Source organism: Mustela nivalis (genome assembly GCF_964662115.1).
Source record: "Mustela nivalis genome assembly, chromosome: 17".
NCBI lineage: Eukaryota > Metazoa > Chordata > Mammalia > Carnivora > Mustelidae > Mustela > Mustela nivalis.
In genome coordinates this window covers 55,883,249-55,911,004 of record NC_139036.1, presented here as the reverse complement: position 1 = coordinate 55,911,004, position 27,756 = coordinate 55,883,249, and the positions used below count along the sequence as shown (strand labels likewise).

The 27,756-nt window shown below is 52.5% G+C and overlaps 1 protein-coding gene across 9 annotated transcripts; it reads right to left on the bottom strand.

The window, feature by feature from the left end:
• Positions 1 to 211: 211 nt before the first annotated feature.
• CD300A (CD300a molecule) lies at positions 212 to 27,756 on the bottom strand. Of its 9 annotated transcripts, none has more exons than XM_082705054.1 (9): positions 25,386 to 27,756; positions 15,136 to 15,244; positions 13,812 to 14,018; positions 11,252 to 11,587; positions 10,345 to 10,510; positions 8,043 to 8,137; positions 4,799 to 4,836; positions 4,272 to 4,370; positions 212 to 3,490 (listed from the first exon to the last, which is right to left on the bottom strand). In XM_082705054.1, the coding sequence occupies exons 3-9, from the start codon at positions 13,870 to 13,872 to the stop codon at positions 3,356 to 3,358; spliced, it is 930 nt and encodes a 309-aa protein (XP_082561180.1). In that variant the 5' UTR covers positions 13,873 to 14,018; positions 15,136 to 15,244; positions 25,386 to 27,756; the 3' UTR covers positions 212 to 3,355. The 9 variants fall into 9 exon arrangements, with proteins under 9 accessions (XP_082561180.1, XP_082561182.1, XP_082561185.1 ...); XM_082705056.1 differs by lacking the exon at positions 25,386 to 27,756 and adding an exon at positions 18,264 to 18,531; XM_082705059.1 differs by lacking the exons at positions 15,136 to 15,244; positions 25,386 to 27,756 and adding an exon at positions 14,438 to 14,658 and having other exon boundaries at positions 212 to 3,100; positions 3,327 to 3,490.

Genomic DNA, 27,756 nt, shown 5'->3' with positions numbered 1-27,756 from the left:
CCTTCCTATACTCTTCCAAAACTCACAGAAAGAAGCAACATTTCCAGACTCCTTGTATGAGGCCAGTATCATCATCCTGATACCAAAACCAAACAAATCACTGCAAGAAAAGAAAACTAATCCCCTATTCCTTATGAACATTGATGCAAAAAAATCCTCAACAAAATACTAATCAACTGAATTCAGCAAAAATAGCAAAAGGATCACACACTATGATCAAGTGGGATTTATTCCTGGGATGCAAACATGTTTCAATGGAAAAAATTGATCAATGAAATACACTACATTAATAGAATGAAGAAGGGAAAAAATGGTCATTTCAGTTGATGCAGGAAAAGTATTTGGCAAAATCCCAACACTCTTTCATGGTCAAAAACACCCAACAAACTAGAAAAAGAAGCAAACTACCTCAACATAATAAAAGCCATGTATGAAAAATCCACATCGTGCTCAACTGTGAAAGACTAAGGCCTTTTCCTCTAAGGTCAGGAACGAGGCAAGGATACTCACTTGTGCTTTTTCTATTGAACATAGCTTTGGAGGTTCTGACAAGAGTAATTAGGCAAGAAAAATAAATAAAAGTCATCCAGATTGTAAAGGAAGAAGTAAAATTATCTCTGTTTGAAAATGATATGGTCTTACATGTAGAAAACCCTAAATATTCCACCAAAAAAAAAAGCTAGAACCAATAAATGAATTCAGCAAAGTAGCAAGATACAAAGCCAACACACAAAAATCAGTTGCATTTCCATACATTAACAATGAACAATCTGGAAAGGAATTTATGAAAACAATTCCATTGACAATACAATTTTTTAAATAAGATAAAATACTTAGGAATTAATTTAATCAAGGAGATATAAGATTTGTGTCATGAAAAGTACAAAACATTGCCGAGAGAAATGAGACACAAATAAATGAAAAGACAGCCCATGTACATGGACTGGAAGGCTTAATATTGTTAATATGTCAATCCTACTCAAAGTGATCTACTGATTCAATACAATGCCTATCAAAATCCCAGAGATATTTTTTTGCAGAAATAGAAAAACCCATCCTAAAATTTATACAGAATCTTGTGGGATCTCATGGGAATAGTAAAAACAATATTGAAAAAGAAGAACTGGAGGACCCACATTTCTGGTTCCAAAACTTCCTACAAAGCCACAGTAATTAAAAGACAGTGATGCTGGGGCAACTGGGTGGCTCAGTCATTTAAGCATCAGACCTTTGGTTTCCACTCAGGTCATGATCTCAGAGTCCTAGGATTGAGTCCTGTGTTGGACTCCATACTCAGCAAGGCGTCTACTTGAGATTTTCTCTCTCTCTCTCCTTCCCTCTGTCCCTACCCTCTGCACTCTCTCTCTCTCTCTTTCTAAAATAAACAAATAAATCTTAAAAAAAAAAAAACACACAGTGATGCCGACATGAAGTCAGGCATAGAAATGAATGGAGTAAAATAGAGTCTGGAAATAAACCCTCATATGTGTGGCCAAATGATTGTCAACAAAGGGGTCAAGGCCATTCAATGGGGAAAGGACAGTCTTTTCAATAAACGATACTGGAAAAACAGGATGTCCACATGCGAAAGAATTAAGCTGGTCCCTTACCTAACAGCATATACAAAAACAAACTCAAAATAGATCAAAGACCTAAATATAGGATGTCAACCTATAAAACTCGTAGAACGAAACAAGGCAAAAGCTTCACAACATTGTATTCAGCAATGATTTTTTTGGATCTGACCCAAAAGGAACAAGCAACAAAAGAAAATATAGATGGGACATGAAGAAAATTAAAGTTTTGTGCATCAAGGGTGACTGGGTGGCTCAGTCTGTTGAGTGTCTGTCTTCAGCTCAGCTCATGATCCCAGTGTCCTGGGATCCAGTCCCGTGTTGGGCTCCCTGACCAGTGAGGAGCCTAATTCTCCCTCTCCCCCTGCTACTCCCCACTCTGGTGCTCACTCCCTCTCTTGCTCTCCCTCTCCCTCTCTCTCTCAGATAAATAAATGAAATCTTTTTTTTTAAAAAATTAAGTTTTATGCATCAAAGATGCTATCAACAGAGTTAGAAGGTTGCCTACAGAATGAGATAAAATATTTTCAAATTATATATCTGACAAGGGATTAATATCCATATTATATAGACAACTAAAATTCAACAACAACAACAACAACAACAAAACTCAGTTCAAAACTGGACAGAGGACTTGAACAGACATGTTTTTAAAGAAGAGACACAGCTGGACACCAAACACGTGAAAAGATGCTTGCCATTGGTCATTGCTGGGGAAATGCCAATCAAAATTACAATGATATACCACATCTGTTAAGAGGGCTACTGTCAAAACAAGCAAACAAAAAACATAAAACAAGTGTTGGGGAGCACATGGGGAGATTGGAAGCCTTGTGCCCTGCTGGTGGGAATGTGAAATGGTACAGCTGTTGTTGAAAACAGGATGGTAATTCCTCAAAAGCTTAAAAATAGATGTAGCTAATGATTCAGCAATTCCACTTCTGGGTATATATCTAGAAGAATTAAAATCAGGCTTTCAAAGAGACATTTACACACCATGTTCATGGCAACATATTCACAGTAGCTAAAACACAAAAACCAAATAGTGTCCATCGGTGCATGAAAGCATGCGCATAGTGGGATAGATCCTCGAAATGGAATACTATTCAGCCTTCAAAAGGGAAGAGTGTTCTTTAATATAGGATCGTAGGCACGTAGCAGGCATGGCTTAAATAATTTTTTTCTTCTCTCTGAAGGTTATTTTAAACTGTATTGATATCTCTCTTTTTTTTGATATCTCTTAATATTAAAAATAAAGTTTATCTAAGAGTCCAGAGCAACGTGCCACTGGTTCTGGAACCATGGGCAAGTCTCTGCTCTCTGAGCCACAGGGTCCTTGTCCATGACACAAGGGAGACTCCATCTTCAGGGTCTTTGTATTCTGATCCCTCCTCCAGTTCTCCCCATGCCGCAGTGATTCCAGACATGTCCATGGGGCTGTAATTTATAAACTTTGTAGGTACCCTCCTATGAGGGTCAAGTCTTTTCCTGGAGCCACATGGGACTGAGCTTCTGCCCTCCACACACTGCTGGAAGGAAGCAGGGAAGAGAGGAAGGGTGTGACAAGAGCCTGTGGGATGGAGGGTTCCCTACAGGTCCCCACTGGAATCCCACTCCCACTCATCCTAAACAAAGCCAACCAAGCTGATGGCACCCAGCTGCCTTATTGGTGACCGTCGAGGGGAGCAGCCTGAGGCAGACATCAGTGAGGGCTGAGGGCCCGGGCCCTGGTATTCTGTGGCCCACAGAGACCTCCACATGATGGGGCTGGTGACACAGGATTATGTCTTCTTAATCACACTGTACTGTGTCTCCTCGTCCAGGGTCCTCTGGGAGCGAATGCTGTTGGCCTCAGAACCCCCACTCTGGAAGTCAAATACCACAGTCGAGTAGTAAGGTTCTTCCCTGGGAGCCTTCTGCAGAGAGAGAGACGGGTAGCTCAGAGAGAGAAGCATGGGCCCCCAGCTCAAGATGGAGACAGGGGATACCCAAGTGGGAGGGGACTTATGGCAGGGGGCCTTCATTAGGGAGGGGGGTCCGGACTTCTTCACTGTCCTGTCCACACCCCTGCTTCACCCCATCTGTGAAAACACAGCACAAAGTCCCAGGCATCAGACCCAGATGTGGACATGGGGCTTGGCGGGGCGGGGGTGGGGGGCTGCCTGGGATCTACTTTGAGATCATTAATCCCCAAGTTAGAAAAACAAGGAACTCTTGTTCTCCCCGAACTCTTTCACTAGCAGGTGGGTCTTGACCCTGGAGTTGCGGGGTGGGGGGGTCTCTTCCATGTTTCATTTTACAGTCTATGTGCCTAAGGGTTGACTGACGGTGGGGGGGGGGGTCATTGATTCAAAACCTGAAAAGCAGAGTTGATACCAAAGAGATGATGGTACCCCAAACAGCAGGAAATCTCAGGCTTGCACATCGGTGTGTGGTACACAGTAGGTGCTTAATAAATGCTATGCTTTACTGACTATTGACTATCACTGACCTCCCCGAAAGCCCCTTCCTCTTCCAGCTACAATGACACCAAGCTCTGGCTGAATCGACACTTGCCCTGCATTGTGTGTGGCCCTGTGCTGGAGAGATCACCAAGCCAGCACCTCTCATTCCCCTCTCCGCCTGCTGCCACCCCGCAGAATGGTACCCCTAGCGGAGCCCAGGAACCCCGCGTGGGAACCAGGCCCTGACACTCACCACTGTGCTGTATTCCACCTCTGGCTGCCTCGGGTGCATGGGCTCTTCCCGAAGGGGCCACGTCTGCAGCTCCAGATTCGCATAGTGGGGTTCCCCTTGCTGAAATGGGGGGGGGTTTGTGGGTTTCCACGGAGCCCCTCCATGGTCCAGCCCAGAGGGGTCTCTGTTCCTGCCTGTGTGCAGATATCTCCCCCTTCCCTCGATGCCCTGGATGCCCCAGCCTCCCTACCCCAGCCCCTACTCCGGTCATCTCCGGGCAGTATTGGAATGCCCCCCAGGTCAGCATCAAAGGACCCTCCCCCATTCCACTTTGTATGGGGGCTGGGAGTGGGGACAGATTGACCAGGGCTCAAGACAAGACCCAGTGACCAGATCTCCCAGGGATCACTCTCCCTGCTCTGGGCGAGCACCCCACTCCATCCCCTGATGATGCATTCAGACCTCCCGGGGCCAGTGGGATTGCTCACGCCCCCAACATCCTCTGTTCTCCCCGCCAGCCACTCCCATACACCCCCAGCCTGTCTTACCTGACTGGGGGACCGCAGTTGCTTTGGATTCTCGCCAGCTAAAGAGACGGGAGAAGCGTTAGAAGTTTGAATCCCAGAACGAAGCAGGAATGGGGCTCCCTAAGATCCCGTTCCCTAGAAAATCTGGCCCTAGGGACTTGCTGCTTCCGATCTGCCACAGGGTAGGAGTTCAAGGCTTTGCCGAGAGGGTGAATTTGTGAAGAAGAAAAAGGAGAATGGAAGGCGTGAAGAATGGAGCCAGCAGGAAGGCGCTCTGGCTTGGGAAGAGTGGCCAAACCAAAGCTAGTTCTCGAAACAGCCACTCAAAGATGGTTCCCCGGCAGAAGAAGACAGGAAAAGGGACACCCCTTTAGGAGGACCCGTTGTCAGGATGAAATGGCCCTGGAGATCTCTTTCACCAAAACGTGAATATACTTAACATCCCCGAACTGTAAACTTGAGCATGAAGGTGGCTCGGGGCACACGACCTCGGGCTCCTGGGGCCCACAACGTTGCTCTGCAGGAATCCTGCCTCGGAGTTAGGCTCTGTGCGCCCCTGGCCTTGCCCCCTGGAGCCCCAAGGAGCAGGTTGGGTCCTCCCAGGGGATGCACACGTGGCCGGGAATGCCTTTGGTGTAGCTGCAGGGACATCGCCGGGGAAGGAATGTGGCCGGGAGCCCGCTGAGGGGATGCACGCGTGGCCGGGAATGCCTTTGGTGTAGCTGCAGGGACATCGCCGGGGAAGGAATGTGGCCGGGAGCCCGCTGGAACACCGAAGGGGGAGCCCTGTCTCACCCGGTCGCAGCGGTGTCACCCAGAGCCCGGCACAGGGCCTGGTGTCACAGCGGGTGCTCGGGACAGTGGTGCTGGGTGTGTGAGGGAGGGAAGGAGGGCATGAGCGAGAGCACGGCAAGCAGGCTGAGGGGAGAACCGTCAGCGGGTGTGACGGAGCAGGCATCAGGCTCTGGGACAGGGGAGGGGACGGGGAGGGGACAGGAGCTGAGACTGGCAGGGATGGGATGGGAGAGTCAGGATATTCAAACAGAAGGCTTTTCTCCTGTTACAGAGGATCAGTGAAGCAAGGTGTAATCCCCCCCACCCACAAACACACTGTCCAACTCTGCAGTAAGAGACTTCTAGAACATTCTAGGGCAGGGAAAATGATACAATAGGTTAAGTGCCCAAAAAAAGGTTTAAAAGAGGGATTATGGTATGAAGCAAACCGTAAGTGAGAAATCATATCTACATAAATAAGCACTGAAAACAGCAGCTGGGAGTTGAGGGGGGCCTGGGTGGCTCAGTCGCTTGCGTGTCTGACCCTAGATTTTGGCTCAGGTCCTGGTCTCAGGGTCGTGGGGTCGAGCCCCACCAAGGGCTCAACAGGGAGTCACTTGAGGACTCTCTCCCTCTCCCTCTGCCCCTCCCCCGACACATGCCTGAGCACATGCTCTCTCTCGCTCTCAAGTTAATTAATTCAATTTACTTTTAAAAAGAGAGAAAAGCAGCTAGAAGGACATACCTCAAATGTCCGTGGTTAGCTCTCTCTCTGAGTGTTGGGAGTTTTCTTTCTTATTTATTATGGGGAATTTATTTCCTTCTTTGTGCTTTTACTTATCTTTTGAATGTTCTAGAACCACCTCGTATCCCCCCCCCCTTTTTTAGAAGGGAGGCTCTCTAGGTGAAAGGGCAGAGAGGTCTGTAGCAATTGGGGCTGGGAAAATCCCCCGCACCCTGGGGAGGCCCACATCACATGGGCCCAATGAAGGGAAGGGCCCTCAAAAGTGATATGAGAGAAGCAGATGGGGAAGAGGAAGTGGTTTTCCTTCCCTATGTCAGGCACACACATGCTGGGCTGACTTCTCTCCTGAAGGCCTGACCCCCACCGTGGGGAGGGGTAGTGGGAGTCCGGGAGGTAAGAGCTCAGGGTGGCCGTGCACCAGCTTCCAGAACACTGCCTCCTCCCCTAAGGCTGGACATAGATCCCCCTGAGAACCGGCTGCTAGAGTCAGAAAGTTCTAGAACAAGAAGGAAATGTAAGGTTCCACATTCCAATGCAGGCAGAAATCTGAGCTCCTTTGGGTGACAGCTGGATCTCTAGCCAGCAACAAGAAGGTCCCATCTATTTTATTTATTTATTTGACAGAGATACACAGCGAGAGAGAGAGAGCACAGGCAGGGGGAACGGCAGGCAGAGGGAGAAGCAGGCTCCCCGCCGAGCAGGGAGCCCGATGTGGGGCTCGATCCCAAGACCCCAGGATCATGACCTGAGCCGAAGGCAGATGGTTAACAACTGAGCCACCCAGACGCCCCTCTGTTCTCTCTTTTAATTTGAGCCCAGAGGAGAGCAAGTAGACCCAAGGATGTCCACAGCATCTGGGGTGCCCTTGTGGTGGGAGATATTTAACAATACGTTAATTTAACAAATATGACCGTGTGCCTTCTCGGGTTCCTCCCTGGTCTTGAGGAGTAGCCCACGCTGGCAGGGAGACAGGCAAGGAAGCAGGTGGGGACAATCAGCAGGGAAACGGGCCCAATGGTGTGTGCAGAGGGGTGCAGCCAGGAAGGGCCCCCCAGTTGCTTTGTGAGGGGCAGAAGGAGCCAGAGGGAAAGAAGTCCAAGGGCCCTGAAGCCCACCAGGAAAGAGCCAGTGAGAGAAGGCAGAGCAGGCACCCCAGGGGCCCAGAGCAAAGGCAGAAGGGAAGACTGAAGGTATAGCTCCCCTAGGTCCTAGGAGGTTGGGAGCAGCAGCTGTCCTGAGTATGACAATGGGCGGGGGTGGGTGGGACTGTCAGTGGAGAGACCTGAACTTTTGAGGGTGTGGGAGGTCATGAAAGGGCTTTATTTTTGCTTTTTTAAAGATTTTATTTTATTTGACAGAGAGAGAGATCACAGATAGGCAGAGAGGCAGACAGAGAGAGAGGGGGAAGCAGGTTCCCCGCTGAGCAGAGAACCTGATGTGGGCTCAATCCCAGGACCCTGAGACCATGACCCAAGCCAAAGGCAGAGGCTTAACCCACTGAGCCACCAAGGCGCCCCCATGGAAGGGTGTTAAACAGAAGAAGGTGATGGTTTTACAGACTCCCTTCTAGGGACCCCCCCTCCCACATAGCGGAGATGCCCCCTCTGGGGTCTGGCCTTGAGGGCCAGCCAGGATGTGTGGATTGAGGGTACGTGTGTGATGCCCATTCTGGGGAACTAGGACATAGAGCCTCGAAAACGAGAGAGTGTGCCAGCCCACCCCCCAGTTGGCTGGGGACTGACTCACATTTGAGCCGTCTGTGAACCATCCTCCAGGCCAGCAGCGAGCTGCCCCCCAGCAGAAGCAGCAGAAGTGCCAACAAGGAGAGGAGAACTTGGAGCCTAGAGGGGGACACAGGGCAGTGTTGAGCAGGTGGGAGCTTGCCGTGCCCCCCTCGTTTGCAATAGATGATAAGATCACATTTCAAAAAAAGAGTGTATAGTCTCCTTTCTACACACATGCAGTATACTTAAGAACCTTCCAGAGGCTCTTTCCCAGATATAAGAAAATAGAAATGTACATTATTTTCCTTCTTCATTCACACAAAGGAGGCATAAGCCAGCACTGTATTTGTACTTGGCAGTACATGGGGGACATCTCTCCATATCCGTGCATAAAGACGACCCCTACTCTTTTTCACAGCTGCATACTATTCCATGGCGTGCATACTACTCCAGACCATCATTTATTTAATTCTTCCCTCTTACTTGGCATTTCCCCCAGTCTCCTGCAACTGCAAACATGATTCCAAAAATCCATCTTGTACTTCTGCCATTTCTTTCTTTCTTTTTCTTTTTTCAGGATTTATTTATTTATTTAGAGAGAGCAAGAGACTCTCAGGCAGACTTTGCTGAGCGTGGGGCTGGACACAGAACTCAATCCCACAACTCCGAGATCACGACCTGAACCTGAATCAAGAGTCGGATGTTTCTCCGACTGAGCAACCCAGGCGCCCGGTAGCTCTGCCCTTTCTATGGCAGATGCCGTGAACAAGCCGCAGCAGATGGGAAGCTGACGTTGGGTCCCTCACGTTACCAGACCCCTCTTTTATGTCTAGTTTGCATTCACGATGTTCTAGTCTTTCCCTCAAAGATGCACCTCGGCCCCCACACTCCAGATTGCACAGGATCCAAGCTGCACAAAGCCTAGCTCGGCCCTGGGTGTGTATCTGCAGTCAGTTCTGGAAGTGATGTGTTCAGGGCTTGCATTTCACCTTGCCTGATGTCAAGACTGTCCCTCGGGTTGACAGGAGGCCCGTGGGAGGGATTCAGGGGGTCATATAATAAAGAATCTGAATGAGGGTGCCTGGGGGGCTGTCGGTAGAGCACGAGATTCTTGACAGCAGGGTCATGTGTTTGAGCCCCCACGTTGGTGAAGAAATGATTTTTAAAAAAGAAAAAAATCTGGATGGACTTTGCCCCTGGCTCCTGGAAGGAAGGCTCTAAATCCTTGGGATTTCCCTAATAGTGTGCGTGCCTTTGCTATTGGGTCCCTTGGATCAGACTTGAGTTCATGCTAAGAGATGAAGTCAGGGTTGGGGCTGGTCATCAGAAGGCCTAACCCCATGATTATACAGACTTGGGGCTCTGAGTCAGCCTGAAATTCAGGGAGCAGAGCGGGGCTGGAATTGAGATCAATCACGTGGCCAATGACTCAACCAATCACGCCTATGTAAAGGAACCCCGGGAAGAGCTGTGGGCAGCAAAGCTTGGAGGAGCTGCCTGGTTGGTGAGCAAATCGATGTCCCAGGAGGGCGACGTGCCCCAATTCCCCTGGGAGTCATCAGGGAAGCTCTGGGCTCAGGACCGACCTCGCCCTGAGGTCCCGGCCTTTATTTTTTATGATAAAACCATATTTGTAAGTATAGCACTTTCTTGGATTCTCTGAGCTATCTAGCCAATCATCAAACCAAAGGGGGTCATGGGAACCCCCAAATTTATAACCAGTTAACCAGAAACCTGATGGCCTGGGGATCCCCAAAGTGCTCTGGCCTCCAAAGTCAGGCAGTCTCATGGGGCTGAGCCACCGCCCCGGCTGCTGGGTCTGTGCAAACTCCAGGGGTCAGTGCCAGAGCTGAATCCCAGGACACTAGGTGGTGGGGGTATAAGGAGTCCGAAAACCTCAGAAATGGTTTACATCTGCGTGTGTTTTCCTGGAGAGAGTCTATAAATGTGGGATTCTCATGACCCCAAAAGGTCAAGAATCGCAAGTTTGGAAGGAAAAATTCAAGATTCTGGGTCACCTGGGCTGAAGCCCAGCCTGCCTCTCATAGCTATGTGACCCTGCGAATTGCTTAACCTCTCTAAGCACCGCCACCCCCGCCCCCCACACACACACTGTCTGCTCCTCGGGACCACGGAGCTGTGCTGACACAGGGCTCTAGTGGGATGAGAACCGACACACAGGCAAGTAGCAGGTGCCTGGTAGGATCGTCAGCCCTCGCTGGATTTCCTCTTTCCAGCCCCACCGTGGCCTCTCCCTGGCCTGGAGCAATCCCTGAGGGGAGAGCCCACATCCGGGACAGGGGACAGGGGACAGGGCACCTTACCCTGGGCCTTGGCTCGGCTGGAACTCCTCCTGGCTGCTTGCACTGCAGGTGGCTCCCACGGCGGTCCGGGCCCCGGAGGAGGGCGGGGACGGCGTGGTCGTAATTTTAGCTGTGGTTGTTGACACTTGGGTTACAGCGATGCTGACACGTGGGGCAGGCGTTGTTGCTGGCGTGGAAACACAAATCAGACCCAGGATAGCTCTCTCGGACTCTCCCTCTGCTTGCCAAGGCCTTTTTGGTTTGATTTCACACAAAATGCTCACTTGGGCTGGCAGCAGGACGGAGGACCCCAGGGGCCAAAGTCTCCCCAGGGCGCTCCTGAGCCAAGTGAGCATTTCCAAACGGGACACGGGCCCTGCTCGCTCCCAGTAGTCCTGATTCCATCCTGAGAAGGAAGGTCATGACTTCGGGAGAGCCCCAGGTCATCCCTGCACTCGAGCCTTGTCCCCGTCCTGTCATAGCCACGGGCCGTCTGCCTGAGACCTCTGTGTAACCTGCAAATCTGACCCGGCAGGAGCTCCTGCTGCTTCCAGCACCTTCTCCGCTGGGCGGGCGCCTGCCTGTCCGCTCGGCTCCCACCTTCCCACAGCGCGGCTCTCTGGGTCCGCAGGGCTGGCACCAGCGCTCCCCCTCTCTCCTTTGTACACCTTGCCTTCTCGAGACTGAGCAGAGGAGCCGACTCCTCCAGGAAGCCTCCCTGACTCTCTCTCTATTACTACCTGTCCTACACACGCGTGTGCACGTGTGTGTGCACGCACGCACACACACACACACACACACACATGCTCATAGTTTGCTCCAAGGCTCTGACCTGATTCCTGCCTCAGCCATTCCACCCTGAGACCCTTCAGGCAGCCCTGGTGCTGGTGCTGGTGCTGGCGCTGGGGGAGGGGTGTGCACAGCTCACCTGGGGTCACAGACAACACAACTTGGGAGGTGTGGTCAAACAAATATCCTGGGAGCCCTGATGAATCGATCCCGCACCGGTATGTCCCGGCATCATCCTCTGTGAGTCTCTCCAAGGTCACTGTGAAGGTGAGGTTTGCAGGATGGTCCCTGATGGACACACGGCCCTTCCTCACTTCTCTGTCTGCCCCTTTGGTCTTTACCGAACTCCACACACATGGGCTCTTGCACCAGTATTTGTCATTCTCTCTGAATTCCTCCTCGTACTGACACTGCACGCTCACGGATCCCCCCACGGTGCTCATCACAGAGGTGGGGCCACGCAGAGACCAACAACCTGGAAAACACAGCCGAGGGTGACCCTTCACCAGAGGAGCCTGGGTTAAGGCACCCCTGGAGTCACCCCCCAAAGTTGCCCCATCTCACATTGGTCACCCCTCTTCTTCTTTTCTGTCATGCTCAAAGTCTGTGTGTGTGTGTGTGTGTGTTTATCACAGCAGCCCCTTCCTCCACACTCCAGCCTCCTCTCTGGCTGCTCAGGGTCATGAAATCTTATCCCAGCAAACCCCAGCTGAACAAGTGAATCCTCCAAATCAGGAAGTCAGGAGAGGAACACACACAGATACTCCCTACCCAGGAGGAAAGAAAGAGTAAGGTCAGCGTAGAAATTAGTGAATTAAGAAGCAGACAAACAGTAGAATGAGCGTATACTTTGGAAAACTGATTTTTCATATGGCAGAGACAAACATGCTGAGAGTAGCCAAATCAAGAAAACACAGGAGAGACACACGCACAACTCATAAGAAAAATAGCCAGGGTTATTTGTAAGCCTCTACCACTAAGTCTGTAAACCTATATGAAACTGATAATTTTCTATATTTAGAAAAATATACATTACTGATATTGGCCCAGAATATCTTTTTAATGCAGACCTGTGAAGATGGGTGTTAGCAAGGAGACTTTTCCTGGTGATAAGTCTATAAGGTGCCATGTATATCAAACTATCACACTGGGGCTCAATGGGTTAAAGCCTCTGCCTTTGGATCAGGTCATGGTCTCAGGGTCCTGGGATCGAGGCCCACATTGGGCTCTCTGCTCAGCGGGGAGCCTGCTTCTCCGTCTCTCTCTGCCTGCCTCTCTGCCTACTTGTGAGCTCTCTCTCTTTGTCAAAAAATAAATAAAATCTTAAAAAAAAAACAAAAACACATTGTACATGATAAATATGCACAATTTATATTTGGTACTTAAAACTCAATAAAGCTGGGAGAAAATGGAAAAAAAAAAAGTTCTTTGTCTTCCCCCAAACCAAAAAAAAAGTAAAACCCAGACAGTTTTGTAAATTAGTTCGCTCAAACCTTCAAGGAACAAACAATTCCAATTGCATTTACACATTTGTAGAGAATACAGAAGCAGGAAAACCTCCCTAATTCCCTTCATGAAGGTAGCATGATACACTGAGAAAAAATCTGGCTCAAATTTCTTAATATAATTCACTGTCTTAATAGTCCAAAGAAGAAAAAATAATCATCTTCACAGATAATGAAAAAGCTGCCTACACCCATTGCTACCGTTTGTTAAGAGACACAAGTGGACGCCTTCTTCAGGCTTCATGGGAACCACTGGGCAGCTGCCCTCCGCAGGGACAAGGCAGAGATGGTCGCTGCCACCTCCGTCCTGGGAATCATTCGGCCGCACGAGCCTGTGGCCGATGAGAGAAACAAACGAGACAAATGGACATCCAGAAGGAACCACAAACGCCCACTGCAGACAGATCCCACGAAACACAAGGACACCCCAGAGGGTAAGGGACAGACTAGCCGTGCTGGGGTGACCGCTTCCAAATTACTATACAAAAGGAAGAGCGTTCCCATGGACAACGAGTTAGCAGATAGAGTTAGAGAAAACATACCATTTATCATCGAAACAACCAAAATGATTTGAGTATCCCGGGGATAGACCTGGCGAGGTTGTGCCCGCCTGTGAGCGGCGAGCTCCTGAGGGACACAGAAGCCAGACCCGCAGAAGCAGGGAGCCCTCTGCTCCCTGGAGAAGCTCCCTTCCGCCCCTCCCCACAGCTTCTCTGCCCTCCCCTTCGTCCCCACCGCCTTCCCCTCTGCTCTGTCCCCGTCTCCCTGCCATGGGAGAGCCAGATCCCTCGAGCTACCCTGCCTACACGCCTCCGTGTCCCTGACACCGTGGGCTGCCCCTGCCAGTCCCCAGCCCTCCCACACCCTGCACCAGACACACCCCCTCCCCATGGCGGGCTCAGTGGCCACTCTCCCACCCACGCTGCTGTCACCTGCTCTCGCCTCCTTCTCCTGTAATAATTCACCCAAAACTGCCCACAAAGCCCCTCTGGGCACCCCGCGGTGGCTCAGGGAAGGTGAGGCGGATGGCCAGAGCCGCGTCTGGCCCCTCCAGGGTGCAGTCCTTCCATCTGTCCACGTCCGTGCTGGACAGACTGCACCCTGCTCCGAGGTCGGACCTGCCGCTGCCTCCCCAGCAGCCCTGCTCCCCAAGCCCCCCTCCCCGGGGCAGGCTCAGTCTGGGCAGCCCCTTACCTGGGACCCAGAGAAGCAGCAGAGCCCAGGACAGCCACGGGACCCGGCCCCGCCGGCTCATCTCTCTGGCACAGATGTCACCTGCAGCACTGCCAGGCGTCTTCAGGCCCCTTCAAGGAGGAGGGTCTAGTCTTCAAGCCTCCCACTTCTGCTTTTCCTTGTCCCTGCAGCTTCCTGGTTTAGTACCTTTAGGCTCTGCTCCTAGAGCTGTCAAAAAATGAAGGACACCGCGGGAATGAAGCTTCCATGGACGATGGTAAGCTGAGACCCCCCAGGACCCACGCACCCTCCTACCCATCCCACCTGTGTCCCAGATGCCACACGCACTTCCAGTGCTAGGATCCCCGCTCCCCTACAGGGCCGCAGGCCTGTGCCCTGCCCCCCTCCATCAACACCCCAAGACCACAAGGCCTGGTTTCCTTCCTCTGGGCCCAGTAATTCCTCTGGTTTCCTTGTGGTCAGGGTGAGCACCCAGTGGGGCGGAGCCAGGGCCAGCGTCCTTCTCCAGCCCTGGGGGCACCCACAGTGAGGCCACCCCAGGGAGCTCCCCTTCTAGTAGCTCCCAGCTCAAGAACCAGACCTCCTAAGCTGGCATGGTGACTTCAGAGTCCCTGAATGTTTCTTACTCTTGGAAACGTGTCCTCAGGCTGTGACCTTCCTTCCTCTGCAGCCCCTAGTGGTCCCAGCTCAGGGTTGGGCACAGAGTGGGGACTTAGCAAGCTTACAAGGACCCCCGTGCCCTGATCCACCGAGAATTCAGATTCTAAATATGCACACACACACACACGCACACACACACACACGCATGCACATCTCCCGTGACAAGTGCTCAGCTTGCACAGAACAGCCACATGAGCAGAGGAAACCAACCCTAACGTGTGACATGTCATCTGGGTGCTTGTGGTTACCCCCAAGTGTTGCCTGGAGGGAGCCCTGCACTAGCTCTGAAGTCCCAAGAATGTCCTTTCCCCGCTTCTTAGAGGATTTTCACTTTCCTCCTCCCTTCTGGCCACAGGAGCACCTTCCCTGGGAAGGCGCAAGAGAACCCAAAAGACTTGCCCATTCTCCTCGGGAAGATTCCAAGCACAGAGTTAGGCAGGCATCGGAAGAATTTCTAAGACAGTACAGTCATCGTTTAATCAAAGCTCACAGAGATCCAAGATCAAGATCTTGAGTGGAACAGGAGACTGTGGGAGAGGGGTCATACTTGGTGGTTTGCTTGGTCTAGTAATTATAAAGTTTCCCCAGAAGTGCATATTTTCCAGTTCAACCACCCAAAGGCACTGCTGTGGTCTTGAATGTCAAGGTTTAAAGGGGGACGCACCAGACTGAGAAGCAGGAGGCTAGGATCTCCTGTGGCTTGTCCACTTGGCACTGGCACAACCGTGGGTAAATTCTGTGGCTCCTTCAAGGTGTCAACAATCACAGCCAATCTGGGGAAATAAACAGTATAATAATCATAAAAATACTCAAAGGTGAGGTAACAATGTCACCTGGAAATACATCTTTACTCTAAAGAAAGGCACCTGGTTGGCTCAGTGAGTGAAGAGTCTGACTCTTGATCTGGGCTCAGATCTCAGGGTTGTGAGTTTAAGCCCCACACTGGGCTCCATGCTGGGTGTGAAGCCTAATTAATAAATATAAAAAATAAGTAACAAACAAAATAAATTTTTTTAAAGATTTTATTTATTTATTTGACAGACAGAGATCACAAGTAGGCAGAGAAGCAGGCAGAAAGAGAGGAAGGGAAGCAGGCTCCTGGCCAAGCAGAGAGCCCGACGTGGGGCTCGATCCCAGGACCCTGGGATCATGACCTGAGCCGAAGGCAGAGGCTTTAACCCACTGAGCCACCCAGGCGCCCCCAAAATTTTTTAAAATAAAAAAAAAAAAAAAGAAAGCAAAACAATAGGAAAATAAGATTCGATAGGGAGTGTGGGCTTCACAAGTAATCTGTTGGGGGAGGTTTCTCTTAGGAACCCAAGGAAACTCCTGGACTCCTGGAGGGGGAAGGGCAGGGGACTTGATCCTGCTGGCCCCATCCTGTCCACAAACACCGAGGAAGAAACGAAATGAGACAAATTTTCCTGTGATGGGGCATCTGAGTGGCACAGTCGGTTAAGCATCCGACCTCAAGTCATGACCTCAGGATCTTGAGATCGAGCCCTGCGCCGGGTTCCGTGCTCTGCGTGGAGTCGCCTTGAGACTCTCTCTCCCTCTCCCTCTGCCCTACCACCTGCTCGCTCTCTCTCTCTCTCTAAAATAAACAAGTAAATTTTTTTTTAATTGCCCCATGCTGTCAGAAGGTTAGGGAAGTGACACTTTCTCCCTATTCCGCAACAACTACTAGTGGGCATGATTTAGGGGAAGACGAAGCCTGAGAACCATAGGCCCAGGGATCATCGAGTTCAGAGCTCCTTCCCAGGGTGGACACACGTGCTCAGAGGCCAGCTGGGACAGGGGTGGACAGTGCTGCATGGGGGCTCCCTGGGTAGACCCAGTCGTAGCAGCAGGCGCTGCCTGGAGTCCTGAGAACGGTAGGCGCCTCAGAAAAGATCGGGGCGGGGGGTCGCTGTGGGGCCATTCAGCAGAACTTCCCTTTCCAAGGTGGCACAATCTCAGCTGCCCTCTCTCCTGGGCAGTCGATGGCTCCCCATCACTCTGCCTTTTCCTTTCTAGAGATCTAGGCCCCTCCCCCACTGTGGGGGTCCCTCAGGTGTGGCCAAAAGCCAAGAGGCCAGGCTGACCGGCAGGAAGTGGCCGCATGACCGGCTGGCCGGGGAGGGTTGCTGACCGTTGGGTGAGTCCGTAATGAAGCAGGAGGGGGGAACCAGCACCTGCGCCAGATGCTTTGTTTCCAGGGGGCTGATATCTTCGGGATCTCTGGAGGTAAAAAGGATAACCGGGAATGAGAAGCAGTGGGGGAAGGGCAGCTGGGAAGGAGGACAGAGCCCCGGAAGTGTCTGGTTTCCCAGTCTGGCCCAGCCTGCCTCTCCGCTGGACTCCCCGGGACTGCCCGCCTCCCACCCACCTGCCCATGTCAAGGAACCAGACCTTCTAGGGGCCCAGGCAAGCATGACCAACCCACATTCCAGTGCATTGCATAGTCCCAGGGACACAGTCTACAACCAGCGGGGTCATGGTCTATAACACACTCTCCAGCTTGGCCCCGGGCATGCTGTGTTCTAGACTGAGATGACACTGTGGGTGAGCAGATGGGGCAGGACCGGCCAGAGGCCTGAGAGCACTCTCTGTCCTCCAGAGGGCTCCCGAGGCTTCCTGTGCACACAGCCGCAGCTCCATGCAGGCCCTGCCCCCCTCACAGGCGTCCGCACCCCAGAGAGAGGACCGGGACAGAGACCTGATCTCATGGGGGCCTGCGGAGCTCAGCAGGGGCCTCCACCGGGGGTCTGCTCCAGGGTCTACGTGGAGGGGTAGCCCTGAGGGGCAGCCCTGGGAGGCTCCTCCGAGTCCCAGTCACAGTAGCAAGAAGGGCATCCGTGACTCTTCAAGGTCATTCCTTCCCTTTCAGCCTCCTCCATGACCCCCTCCTCACTCACTCAGGGCTGCCCTCAAGCCATCCTCTCAGAAGACATGCCTGCCTCCTCCAGGCCCCTCTGAGCCCCCTCCCGTGTCCCTGTCCCCTGCAATGGGTTTCTGTGTTTTGCTCACCCACACCGGGGGGTTGCTGAGTGCCCTCCTTTTCACGGTAAGACTCCACGAAAGCAGGGACCACACAGGCCCCCGCCGCCCCAGGCTCCCCTGCCCACCACACCACACGGCCCAGGGAAGGGCAACCAGAAGCGGGGATAGAGACAGAGAAGCCAGGCTGTCAACGCCTCTCTCATCCTCTTGCCAAACTGCATCCTCAGGAGGAAGAAAGGCAATAGAACTTAAAACTGTGCAAGCATGGTAAGATCCGTCCAGCAGAGCCCTTAGGATCTGCGCTCTTACCCTAAGCTACCGCTCAGCAGAGCCGAGGTCCGAGCAGAGACCCACAGCCCGCACACCCAGGGGGGGGAAGGGGCAGCACCCAGCACCCATGGGCTGTCCTTTCCCAACGTCCCAGGGACACACCAAGCGGCCAGACGCGCAGGGGCAGCTTCCGGCCAGTGCTGACCTCCCAAGTCTCCTGAACCACAGCTAATAACCTGGGAGGTGGGTGAGGCGAGCCAGCCCTGGAGGCCCTGTGACTGGGACGTGGGGTCAGCGCAGCAGGGAGGTCCGGCCTTTGTGGCCTGGCCCTGAGCGGCCTTCCAGCAGCAGGTGCAGCCCCAATGAGTCATCAGTGCTTCCTTCTGTGAAATGGGAGCCTGCCCCTCCCCCCGAGGGAGGCTCCCCAGGACCACAGAGACGCGAATGCACCTGCCCAGCGCCTGGGCTGCTGTTTATTGAACTCACGCCCTGACCTGTGCTCGCCTCTGCCCCCACACTCAGAGAGATGAGATGACTTACTTGCAAGGACCCCACTTTCATCCACCCTACCACGCGTCTCCAGTGAGTGACTGCTCAGGGCAGGGAGAGAGTGGGTTCTAGAAGGCAGTGGAGGGCACCAAACTGCTGTCCCAGAAGTGCGACGGGGAAGGGGATGTTGGGCAACTGCGACCGACAAATGGATGGACTTGCCCGGGAGTCTTCGTTCTCCCCATCACCACCTTCTGCTTCCTTCTCCTCCCTCACCCAAGGCCACCCCGGGCCTCTTTCTCTGTAGAATGATACCAGACAAACAGAACACAGTCCCTGTGGGCTTTCGCCCCTGTCCGACAGGGGGTGGGGTCGAACCAGCAAATGGTCAGTTCAAACACTTCTAATATTGGCTTCAGGAAACACAGTTGGCCTTGAGCTTGACTTTGTGAGTTTGTGACACTCTGGGAATAACCCCACCTCAGGAAGGTCAGCAGCTTCCTCAAACACACACACACACACACACACCCCTACAACCTCCTTGACCCCATTGCTTATCTGTCCCACGACCTGCAGCAGTCTTCCCACAGACATTTCCAGAAGCTGGCAGAATGCATTTGTTTCTTTCTCTCCTTTCTTTTCTTTTCTTTTCTTTTCTTTTCTTTTCTTTTCTTTTCTTTTCTTTTCTTTTCTTTTCTTTTCTTTTCTTTCTTTCTTTCTCTCTTTCTTTCTTTCTTTCTTTCTTTCTTTCTTTCTTTCTTTCTTTTTTTTTTTGGTAGGCAGCAAAACCAAGTTTACTGACAGTAGGAAGTTCCGGAAGAGGGAGGGGACCCGAGAGCATTGCCCAGAACATGTGTTTCAAAGCCAAGAACTTGGGCAAGCCAAGAGTTCATAGGACTTTACGGTAGGGGAGTGTTCGCTTATAGATGTGTCCATGGCTCCCTCCCTGTTCCAAGACAGCAGGTCAGGAGTATACATGCTTCCCGGGAGAAAAGGTGAAGCTAATTGTATTGCCTCACCGTGCCCAAGTTTGGTGCGTTCTTTCTATTTCTTTTGGACTTACTGTGCTTTACCCGAGATGCAGACAGGTCTGATCCACTTACATTTCCTGAGTCTTTGAATATAGTAGTAAATGAAGAGTCCAAAAGAGGATTAATAAAAATTAGAGCATTTAACAAGTCAAGGCTTTTGACATGCAAAACACACACACACACACACACACACACACACAATTACAAGGTTTATAAAAGTACTAACTCATGGTGTGGGCTGGCAAGGGGACCCCGCTGCAGAGTTATGGGAGGGACCCCTTCTCTCCTTCTCAGCAGGAGAAGTCCTATAAATGCTGGGACTTTAAGAACAAACTCACTTAGGAATAATGTCAATACTAAGTTTGAAGAAAAGTTCTAAAATCGGGTTCTGGTAATGGTTGCACAATTGTGAATTTATTTATAATTAGAGAAGTACATGTATAAAATGAGTAAATTTTATGGCATGATACCTAAATTTTAAAAAATGGGGGGGGGCACCTCTGGGGCACAGTGGGTTAAGTGTCTCACGCTCGGTTTCGGCTCAGGTCATGATGTCAGAATGGTGAGATCAAGCCCTACATTGGGCTCTGCATTCAGCACAGAATCTGTTTGGGATTCTCTCTCCCTCTCCCCCTGTTCTCCCCTCCACCCTCCTCTCAAATACATAAATAAATCTTTAAGAAGCAACTTTGTGAGTGTGAGCCCAAAACCTTCTCTCCATCACCTCCCCTCATCTACCCATCTTGATTTCTGAATGTCCTTTTTAAAAAATCCTTTTAAAAAATTTTATTCAGGGGCGTCAGTGGGTTGGAGCCTGTTCGGCTCGGGTCATGATCCTGGGGTCCTGGGATCGGGCCCCGCATTGGGCTCTCTGCTCAGCGCGGAGCCTGCTTCCCCCTCTCTCTCTCTGCCTGCCTCTCTGCCTGCTTATGATCTCTCTCTGTCAAATAAATAAAAATCTTTTTAAAAAATGTTATTCATTTATTTGTCAGAGAGAGAGAGAGCACAAGCAGGGGGAGCAGCAGGCAGAAGGAGAAACAAGCTTCCCACTGAGCAGGGAACCCGACGCAGGAGTCGATCCCAGGACCCTGAGATCATGACCTGAGCTGAAGGAAGATACTTAACTGACTGAGCCACCCAGGCATCCCACGTCCCTCGCCTTGTGTTTGATTCCCTCCTCTGCCCCAGTCTCCCTCAGAACCTTCCTGGCACTGACCAGATATTAATATCTCAAAGAGCTGATTCCTTCCTTCCTGCAATGTGAGAGGAACAGGGAAGGCTGTTGACAAACCAAGTACCAACGTCGTTAAAAACTTCCAACAGAGGGAATGGATGTGTACCTCTCCCAGGGAGGTGAGGCATGGAGTGCAGAAGCGCAGGGACTGCTTGTCAGTAGCGCTGAAGGCAAGATCCGCTGGCCTGGCCCCTCATATGCCCAGCTCACTTGTATCTCAATCCACTGCACCCTGAATTCCAGCACTTCCCAAGCTTCAACTCCTGACTGCTCCGCCTTGGTTTCCCCTCAGCCCATTCCTGCCTGTCTGTTTCAGACCTGGTTGGTCCCAGGGGGCACATGAGGGCCCCAGGGAATGGGGTGGTGGGGTGGGGAGTGAGCACAGAGTAAACAGAGTAGAGCTGAGATGAGCCCAATGGCCTAACCTAGCCTTGGAGTAGGCGGGCTGTGGGGCAGTGCCAGGGAGGTCCAACAGTCCCAGACCTAATTCCCAAGGTGGCCGGAACTAGGGAACACAAATCAGGTGCGGGGCCCAGCCGGCAAGGGGCAGTGCGATCTGCAGCCAGTAGAGAAGCTGCTCTCCCTAGAACCCAAGTAAATATGGGAATCGGGCAGCTACGGGCGGTCCATGGCGCCATCTGTCGGTAGTCTCCAGAACTGCCGGCTGTGTCAGGTAACTTGGTTTCCATCTCTCAAGCCAGGAAGCAGAGAAGTTTCTGCACACATATCTAGGTGAGTGGCATTGATCCTACCCGATCCTCCAGCCAGTAGACCAGGAAGAAGGGGAAGGCTCCAGCCCCTGGGAGAGAGAATGTGGGGGCTTCAGAGAAGCAGGGGGGCCTCTATGGTGGACAAGGACCTGGGGAAGGGGGTGGGGGGAATTATGGAGAAGGGAACAGGAATGAGCCCATCTCTCCGACCAGGCTGCCCAGGAGTGGTGAGGGGCACTGGAACTCAGACTCTGGGGTCTCTAGGGCTCCTGGTTCCCAGCCAATGAGACCAGGGGACGCTCAGAAGCCTCTCCCGACGGCCAGCTCCGAGACCCACCTGGGACTGTTCAGCTGCCTGTTAGAGCAGACAGTTGCTCCACTTCTTGCTTCTGCTGGACTGTTCTAGAAGAGGGGTGGGGCTGAGGCTGCAGGTGGGGGCGGCAGAGCAGCAGCCTCACCTCTGGGATTGAGAAGGCAGAGGCGGGGAAACGCATCAACTTCCCTGCCACCTCTCCCAGCTAAACTCTCTACTGTAAGGCTCTGGGCTCAAGGGCCAAGGTCCCACCAGTGGGACCCCCTTTCTGAACGTGTGTTTTGGCCACATGGGAAGGATGAGGGCTTGCATATTCCTGAGTTTCCAGCTCTAGAACACAGGAGGCGCGGCTTTCGTGGCGGACAGCTTCAGGGGTGCACGTGTGTGTCTGTGCAGGGAGTGGAGGGGATGGAGAAGCGACAGAGTAGCACTGGGGGGGTCCCCACGGATGAGGCAGAAAGGGGAGTGATCCTGATCCAGCTTTCCAGCCCCACTGACTGACTTTGTTGACACGGAAGCCTACAGGGTTCTCAATCATGGATGCTTATTAGACTCACTTGGAGAGCTCTTTAAAAAAAATATCCGGTGCCTGAGCCACCTTTGCAACCTCCTTCCCCTTCCCCCACCCAAGTGCAGCTTGAGGTTCTGACTCAGTTGATCTGGGCAGACCCCTGGCCCACGCCCTGAGGAAGAGAGGATGCAGGAGAAAAAAGAGGTTTCAGACCCACCCTGGACGTGCCCGGGAGCAGGTGCAGGAAGCCCAGAAGTTAGCCACACACTTGACCTCAGGGAATTGCTCTTACCCCTGAATCACCAAAACTCTCTCCAGAGAGGGAGGGCGGGCATTCGTACAGGGGAACTCGACATAACAGCAAAGCCCGTGGCTGTGGGATCTGTGTCCCAGCCCCAAGCCTTCCATGCTGGCAATGATTAGGAGCAGAGACTCGGACTCACGGACTGGCTTTGAATCCCAGTCCTGCCCCTGACAAGCTGTGTGATCTTGGCTGACTTATGAACGTCTCTGAGCCTCAGCTTGTCCCCCTGGAGAATGAGGCTAATGATCGCCCCACTCCCCAGCGTCCACACCCCACAAAGGTTTGGGGTTGCTGCCGCTACTGGCTTTACCACATCACCCCCGTGCCCGAGGGGAAAGTGAAACGGGCCACAGTGTGTGCCACTTCCTTAATATCCAAGGCCAACAGAGCAGCTGTCCCCGTCCTCGCTTTTCTGCAGGACAGCACAGACTCCTTTCAATCCTTTTCCCTGTTCCTCGCTATCCTAGGATAAGCATGCCTTTCCAGGGAACCCTGTGCTGAATCCAGCCCCACCTGGCCTCACACTTGGATGGGCCGCCCAGAACCAGAGAGGGTCAGGTTGACCGCTCTGGCCAAGACCTGAGACACTGCCAGACTTCTGAAGCCACCAGGGGGCACTCTATGCCCAGGCACGGTGTATTGGTTTATTTGACAAATAATGACCGTCTGCATTATGCCAAGCGCTGTGGACAGGAAGATAAAATTATGACAATTCTCCTTTCTGGGAGTTCACCGTTTAGTAGGAAGCACATAAACAGACAGGAAAACAAAGGGTTATCTTAAAAGGTAGAAGTGGTCCAAAGGTCAAGGCAAAAATCCCAGTGGCTGGGGTGGGAAAGGGCTTCTCCCTTTTATGGGACACAGGAAATGGTGCAGACAAGTGGCCCCAGGGTCAGGGATCCCAGTCCTGTGACCCTGCCCCGTCAGTCCCATCTGATTTCTGTTCTCCAGAATTCTGGGAGGAGGATGAACAGAGCCCCTGAAAATTCCAGAAGGATATCCAGCCCACCCTAAATGGAGGCTCAATTCTTCGGAAGTGTGAGGGGACAACAGGCCTTAAGTCATTTCACTCTTCCCCTTCCTCCCACACACGCCCAGCAACCCCCACCCCCAGCAGTCCCCAAAGTGTGACAAAGTGGTTGAAACTGTCCCTGTGGGCCAGTCACCCAGCTGCTTCAACGCTCCCAAGCAGCCTACATAGGACTGTTAGGGAAGTCAGGGGTGGGGACCGTAGACATCGGGGTCCCCAGCACAGGGCCCCAGGGCCTCAGACCTCCCCCATCAGGACTCTCCGGGGCTGGGAGTAGGAATCTGTCCTTTCAACAGGCTCCCCAAGACGATACCTACAATCACATTTAGGAAACTCCACCCTGCAGAATTTGGAAGGCCTGGGACTCTCCTCGTGCTTGGAGGTGGTAGATTGGTTAGGACAGATTAAGAGAGGCTAGGACAGGGGAGCCTGGGCGGCCCTGTCTTTTGGGTCTCCGACTCCTGATTTCAGCTCAGGTCATGATCTCAGGGTCATGGGGTTGGGCTCCATGCTCAGCACAGAGTCTCCTTGAAATTCTCTCTCTCTCCTCTCCCTCCCCACCCCGCTTTCTTTCTCTCTCCCTCACTCTCTAAATAAATAAATATTTTTGTTTAAAAAAAAAAAGAATAGGATAGGACAGGATAGGGCTGTGCCTTGCACTTGACAGTCAACTCAATAGATATTTATTGAATGACATGAGCCAGTGAGAAGAGCTCTCTGGTACCCGTGCAGGGGGATGGAGAAAGGCAGCTCTGCAGCTTCCTCCAGACAGTCTCTCTGGATTTCCCTTGGGCTCCCAGAGTCCGGGGGCATTAGGGTGAGAGTCCCATCCAGAAAGAGGGTCTTGGAGTCCTAGCAAGGAGTTTGATGCTGCACTCACTGTGCCTGGGTGTCCTCAAGCATCAGAAGTATTTGATAAAGCGTGCGAGCATGGAGGGCTAGCTAATGGTGTGGTCGCGGCAGTCCAAATCCTTTCAAATGGGAACAGGGGGCGCCCAGGTGGCTCAGTCAGTCAAGCCTCCAGCTCTTGATTTCAGCTCAGGTCATGATCTCAGGGTCACGAGATAGAGCCCCACATCCTGCTGGAGATTCTCTCTCTCTCTCTCCTTCTGCCTCTCCCCCTGCTTGTGCTCTCTCTCTCTCTCTCTCTCTCTCTCTCAAATATTTTTTAAAAAGTAGGGAACAGCGTAGGATGGCTCAGACCATCTTTGGGTCACAGGTGAGATCATGGCAGCAACATCCTTGTCTACAGACAATCAGCCTGGCATGTGGCTTGCTCTGGGGATGCTCGGAGAACTGTGTCCTGGCAGACTGTGGACCAGGAGCTGGGAGGAGCTGGGAGACCCCAGTGACGGGGGAGGAAGCCCCAGGAGGGCAGCTGGAGGTAAAGATGTCACGACCTCTTTAAGGATTTCAAGATTTGAAATTTGCACAAGGAGGGAGTTCCTAAAAAACAAAATAAAACACAACAAAACAAAAACACAACCAAAAAAAACTAATGATCCTCAGAAAGATAAAACCCAGAACTCCCCAGTTCTTGTCAAGATTCATCCAATAAGTCCGGCCTCTTCCCCAGGTCCCTCCTCCTGGCTGGCCAGAGGGAGGCCAGAAAACTTTCCCTGGTCACAGGACAGCTGAGGCAGGATGGCCATTTTTTTTTTTTTTAAAGATTATTTATTCAGAGAGAGAGAGTAAGAGCGGGCAGGAGGAAGGGCAGAGGGAGAGAGAGAATCGTCAAGCAGACTCCGCACTGAGCACAGAGCCTCACACGGGGCTCGATCTCACGACCCTGCGATCATGACCTGAGCCAGAAGCAAGAGTTGGATGCTTAACCGACTGAGCCACCTGGGCGCCCCAGGATGGCCATTTTAAAAGGCATTTTGTCAGCAACTTGTCCCTGGGAATGCCAGGCTGGGGGAGCTCCCTCCCGCCCTGCAAGGCTGAACCTCCTTTAGGATCACAAGGAGCCAGAAACCGGTCAGGATGACCCGCTCCCCTTGTGCCCTCTGGTGGGAACACGACACTGTATCCGGGTGTTACCTCAGCCTCCTGTCTCCTTGGAAGACCGGATTCTCCAGGCTCTGCCGGTGGTCTCGGGCACAGAATTGGTCGGCGCAGCTCACTCCTGGGGGTGGGTGACACAGGGCGCCTCTCTGACCAGCGGTGGGCAGGGGCCCCTGCTTTTATGGCTGTCCTGGTTGAGGGGAGGGGTGGCGACTGTGGGCCCATCGTGACATCCAATCACAGGTCTCCTGCCTCATCTGGGATGCTAAGGGGGCAGTGTCTTCTCTGTTCTTTTATTGAAACACGGGAAATGAGGAGGCACGCTTTCCCAACGGAGAGACTTTCCCGCCTCACGTTTGCTCGCCACCAGCCCTCCCTTGACCCAGATCCGTAGCCCGTATCTGGGAAGGGGTACACAGATCTCAGTGTTCTTGGCCTGTGGACAATAGATAATTCTCTCCTTCTATGAACGCCATCTGCTTCCCGGGAGGAGAGAAAGAATCTCAGCTTGGTGCCGGGGAGATCTAGCCCCCGGATCTCAAGGCCCACCCAAGAGGATCAAGACGCCGCATTTTTAAGACCACACTTGCGAAGGACATGGTGGGAGCGTGCAGCCTCCCCCTAGGGCCTGGGGCATCCTCAAGCTGCCTTGTTACAGCCTGCCCCGACCCGCCCACTTCCCCTCCACCTGCCCAGGACCAGCCCAGGTCTTAGGTGCTGAATTCCTTCTCCACCCCACTCACATGGTGAAGTCCTAGTATCTCAGAATGGGACATGACTTGGAGCTGGGGGTCTTTACCGGAATGATCAACTTACCCTGAGGTCATTAGGGGGTGCGTTCATCTAGTACGTCTGGTGTCCTTATAAAAAGAGGACATTTGGACACGGGGACACACATAGAGGAGAGACGTGAAGAGCGGCACGGAGGAGACGGCGGTCTGCAAGTCCAGGAGCGAGGCCTGGACGGATCCTCCCCTCGGGGACCCGTCCCGAAAGAGCCGACCCCGCCGACCCCTTGATTTTAGACTCCCAGCCTCCAGAAGGGAGATGACAAGTTTCTGTTGTTGAAGCCCCTCGGTCTGTGCTGCATGGTCAGATGGTCCTCACGAACCAATACCACAGGTTGCTGCTCACTGGATCCCAAGAGGAAGGGACCTCCTGAGGACCCAGAGACCCCCCTCTTGACTTCCGTGATTATGATCCAGGGAGATACTCTCTTGCAGCTCAGCCTGGCCCCCTGGCTCCACTTTGCAACATGAGACACAACCTCTCCCAGGTAAGCCCTCATTCCTCAACACAAGTACACTGTGCGCGAGTGCGCGCGCGCACACACACACGCATACACACACACACACACACACACACACACACGGGGTGGTTTTGTCCCTAGGGGACAGACCAGGACCTTACTGATACAGTAAAGCAGCTGCAGAATTCCCAAAGAGAATAGACACCGGGCAAGCAGGAGGCTGACACAGCGAAGGTGCGTCCTCCGATGACGGGGGACGGAGAACTGTGTGCCAGAGTTCAGGGTGGGGACTGATGTTAATGACATGGTGGGAACAGCTTTTAATGAATGCTGGTGAAGAACCGATGAGAGAATGAATGAATGGGTCGAATGTCATTCTCCACTGTACTCTCTGCCCTGAGGGACACCCCGTGCTTTCTAACGCCGAGCCGCTCCCACAGAAACCTCGAGAGCGGCGTCGGCGCGCCGGCATCTTCCTTAGGTACACATCTAAGTCAGTCTTCTCAAAACTGCAGTTTTTAGTTAGGTTGGGGTGGGCAGTGGGCGTTGGGGGTCCCCCGCCCCTACATGCAACAAACACACTCTGTCTCCCCCAGACCCTCCATCTTCAGCCTCCTCCGAAGTCCTCCCAAGGGCAGAATGCACTGGAAGAAACTTGGCAGGGTGAAAGCTGCCTGTCTTTCTCAGAGGGAGCGGAGCGAGAGGTGTGGCCTGGCCCTGCTGGGGTCTGGCCTTCCTGAAGGGCTGGCGGGTTATAGCTGGTGGGCTGGGGGCGGGGGCGGGGGCTACTACAGGGTGCGCTCACCTTGGGATTCCTTTTCTTTTTTCAGATCAATTTTTTAAAAAATAGGTACTTGATTTTCATGGAAAAGGAAAGAGGAAGAGGAAGGAAGGAGGGAAAAAGAAAACTGTTGAAATGTCTTCATGACCCCCATCGGCCTGGCCCCAGGGACCCACCCCCTCCTCTTCCACCTGTTGGGGTGTCTTTGGACTCTGTGCGAATGCAGGTAAATATGAATGTCCAGGGGGGAGGGGGCACTGTTAAAACCTTCTCCTTTAAGCAGGGAATTGGATCCTTTGGAAAATCCTACTTGGCCTGTGGGGTGAGGGTGGGGGATGGCGGTGATGCCAACGGCATCTACCCCCTCCCACCCCCCA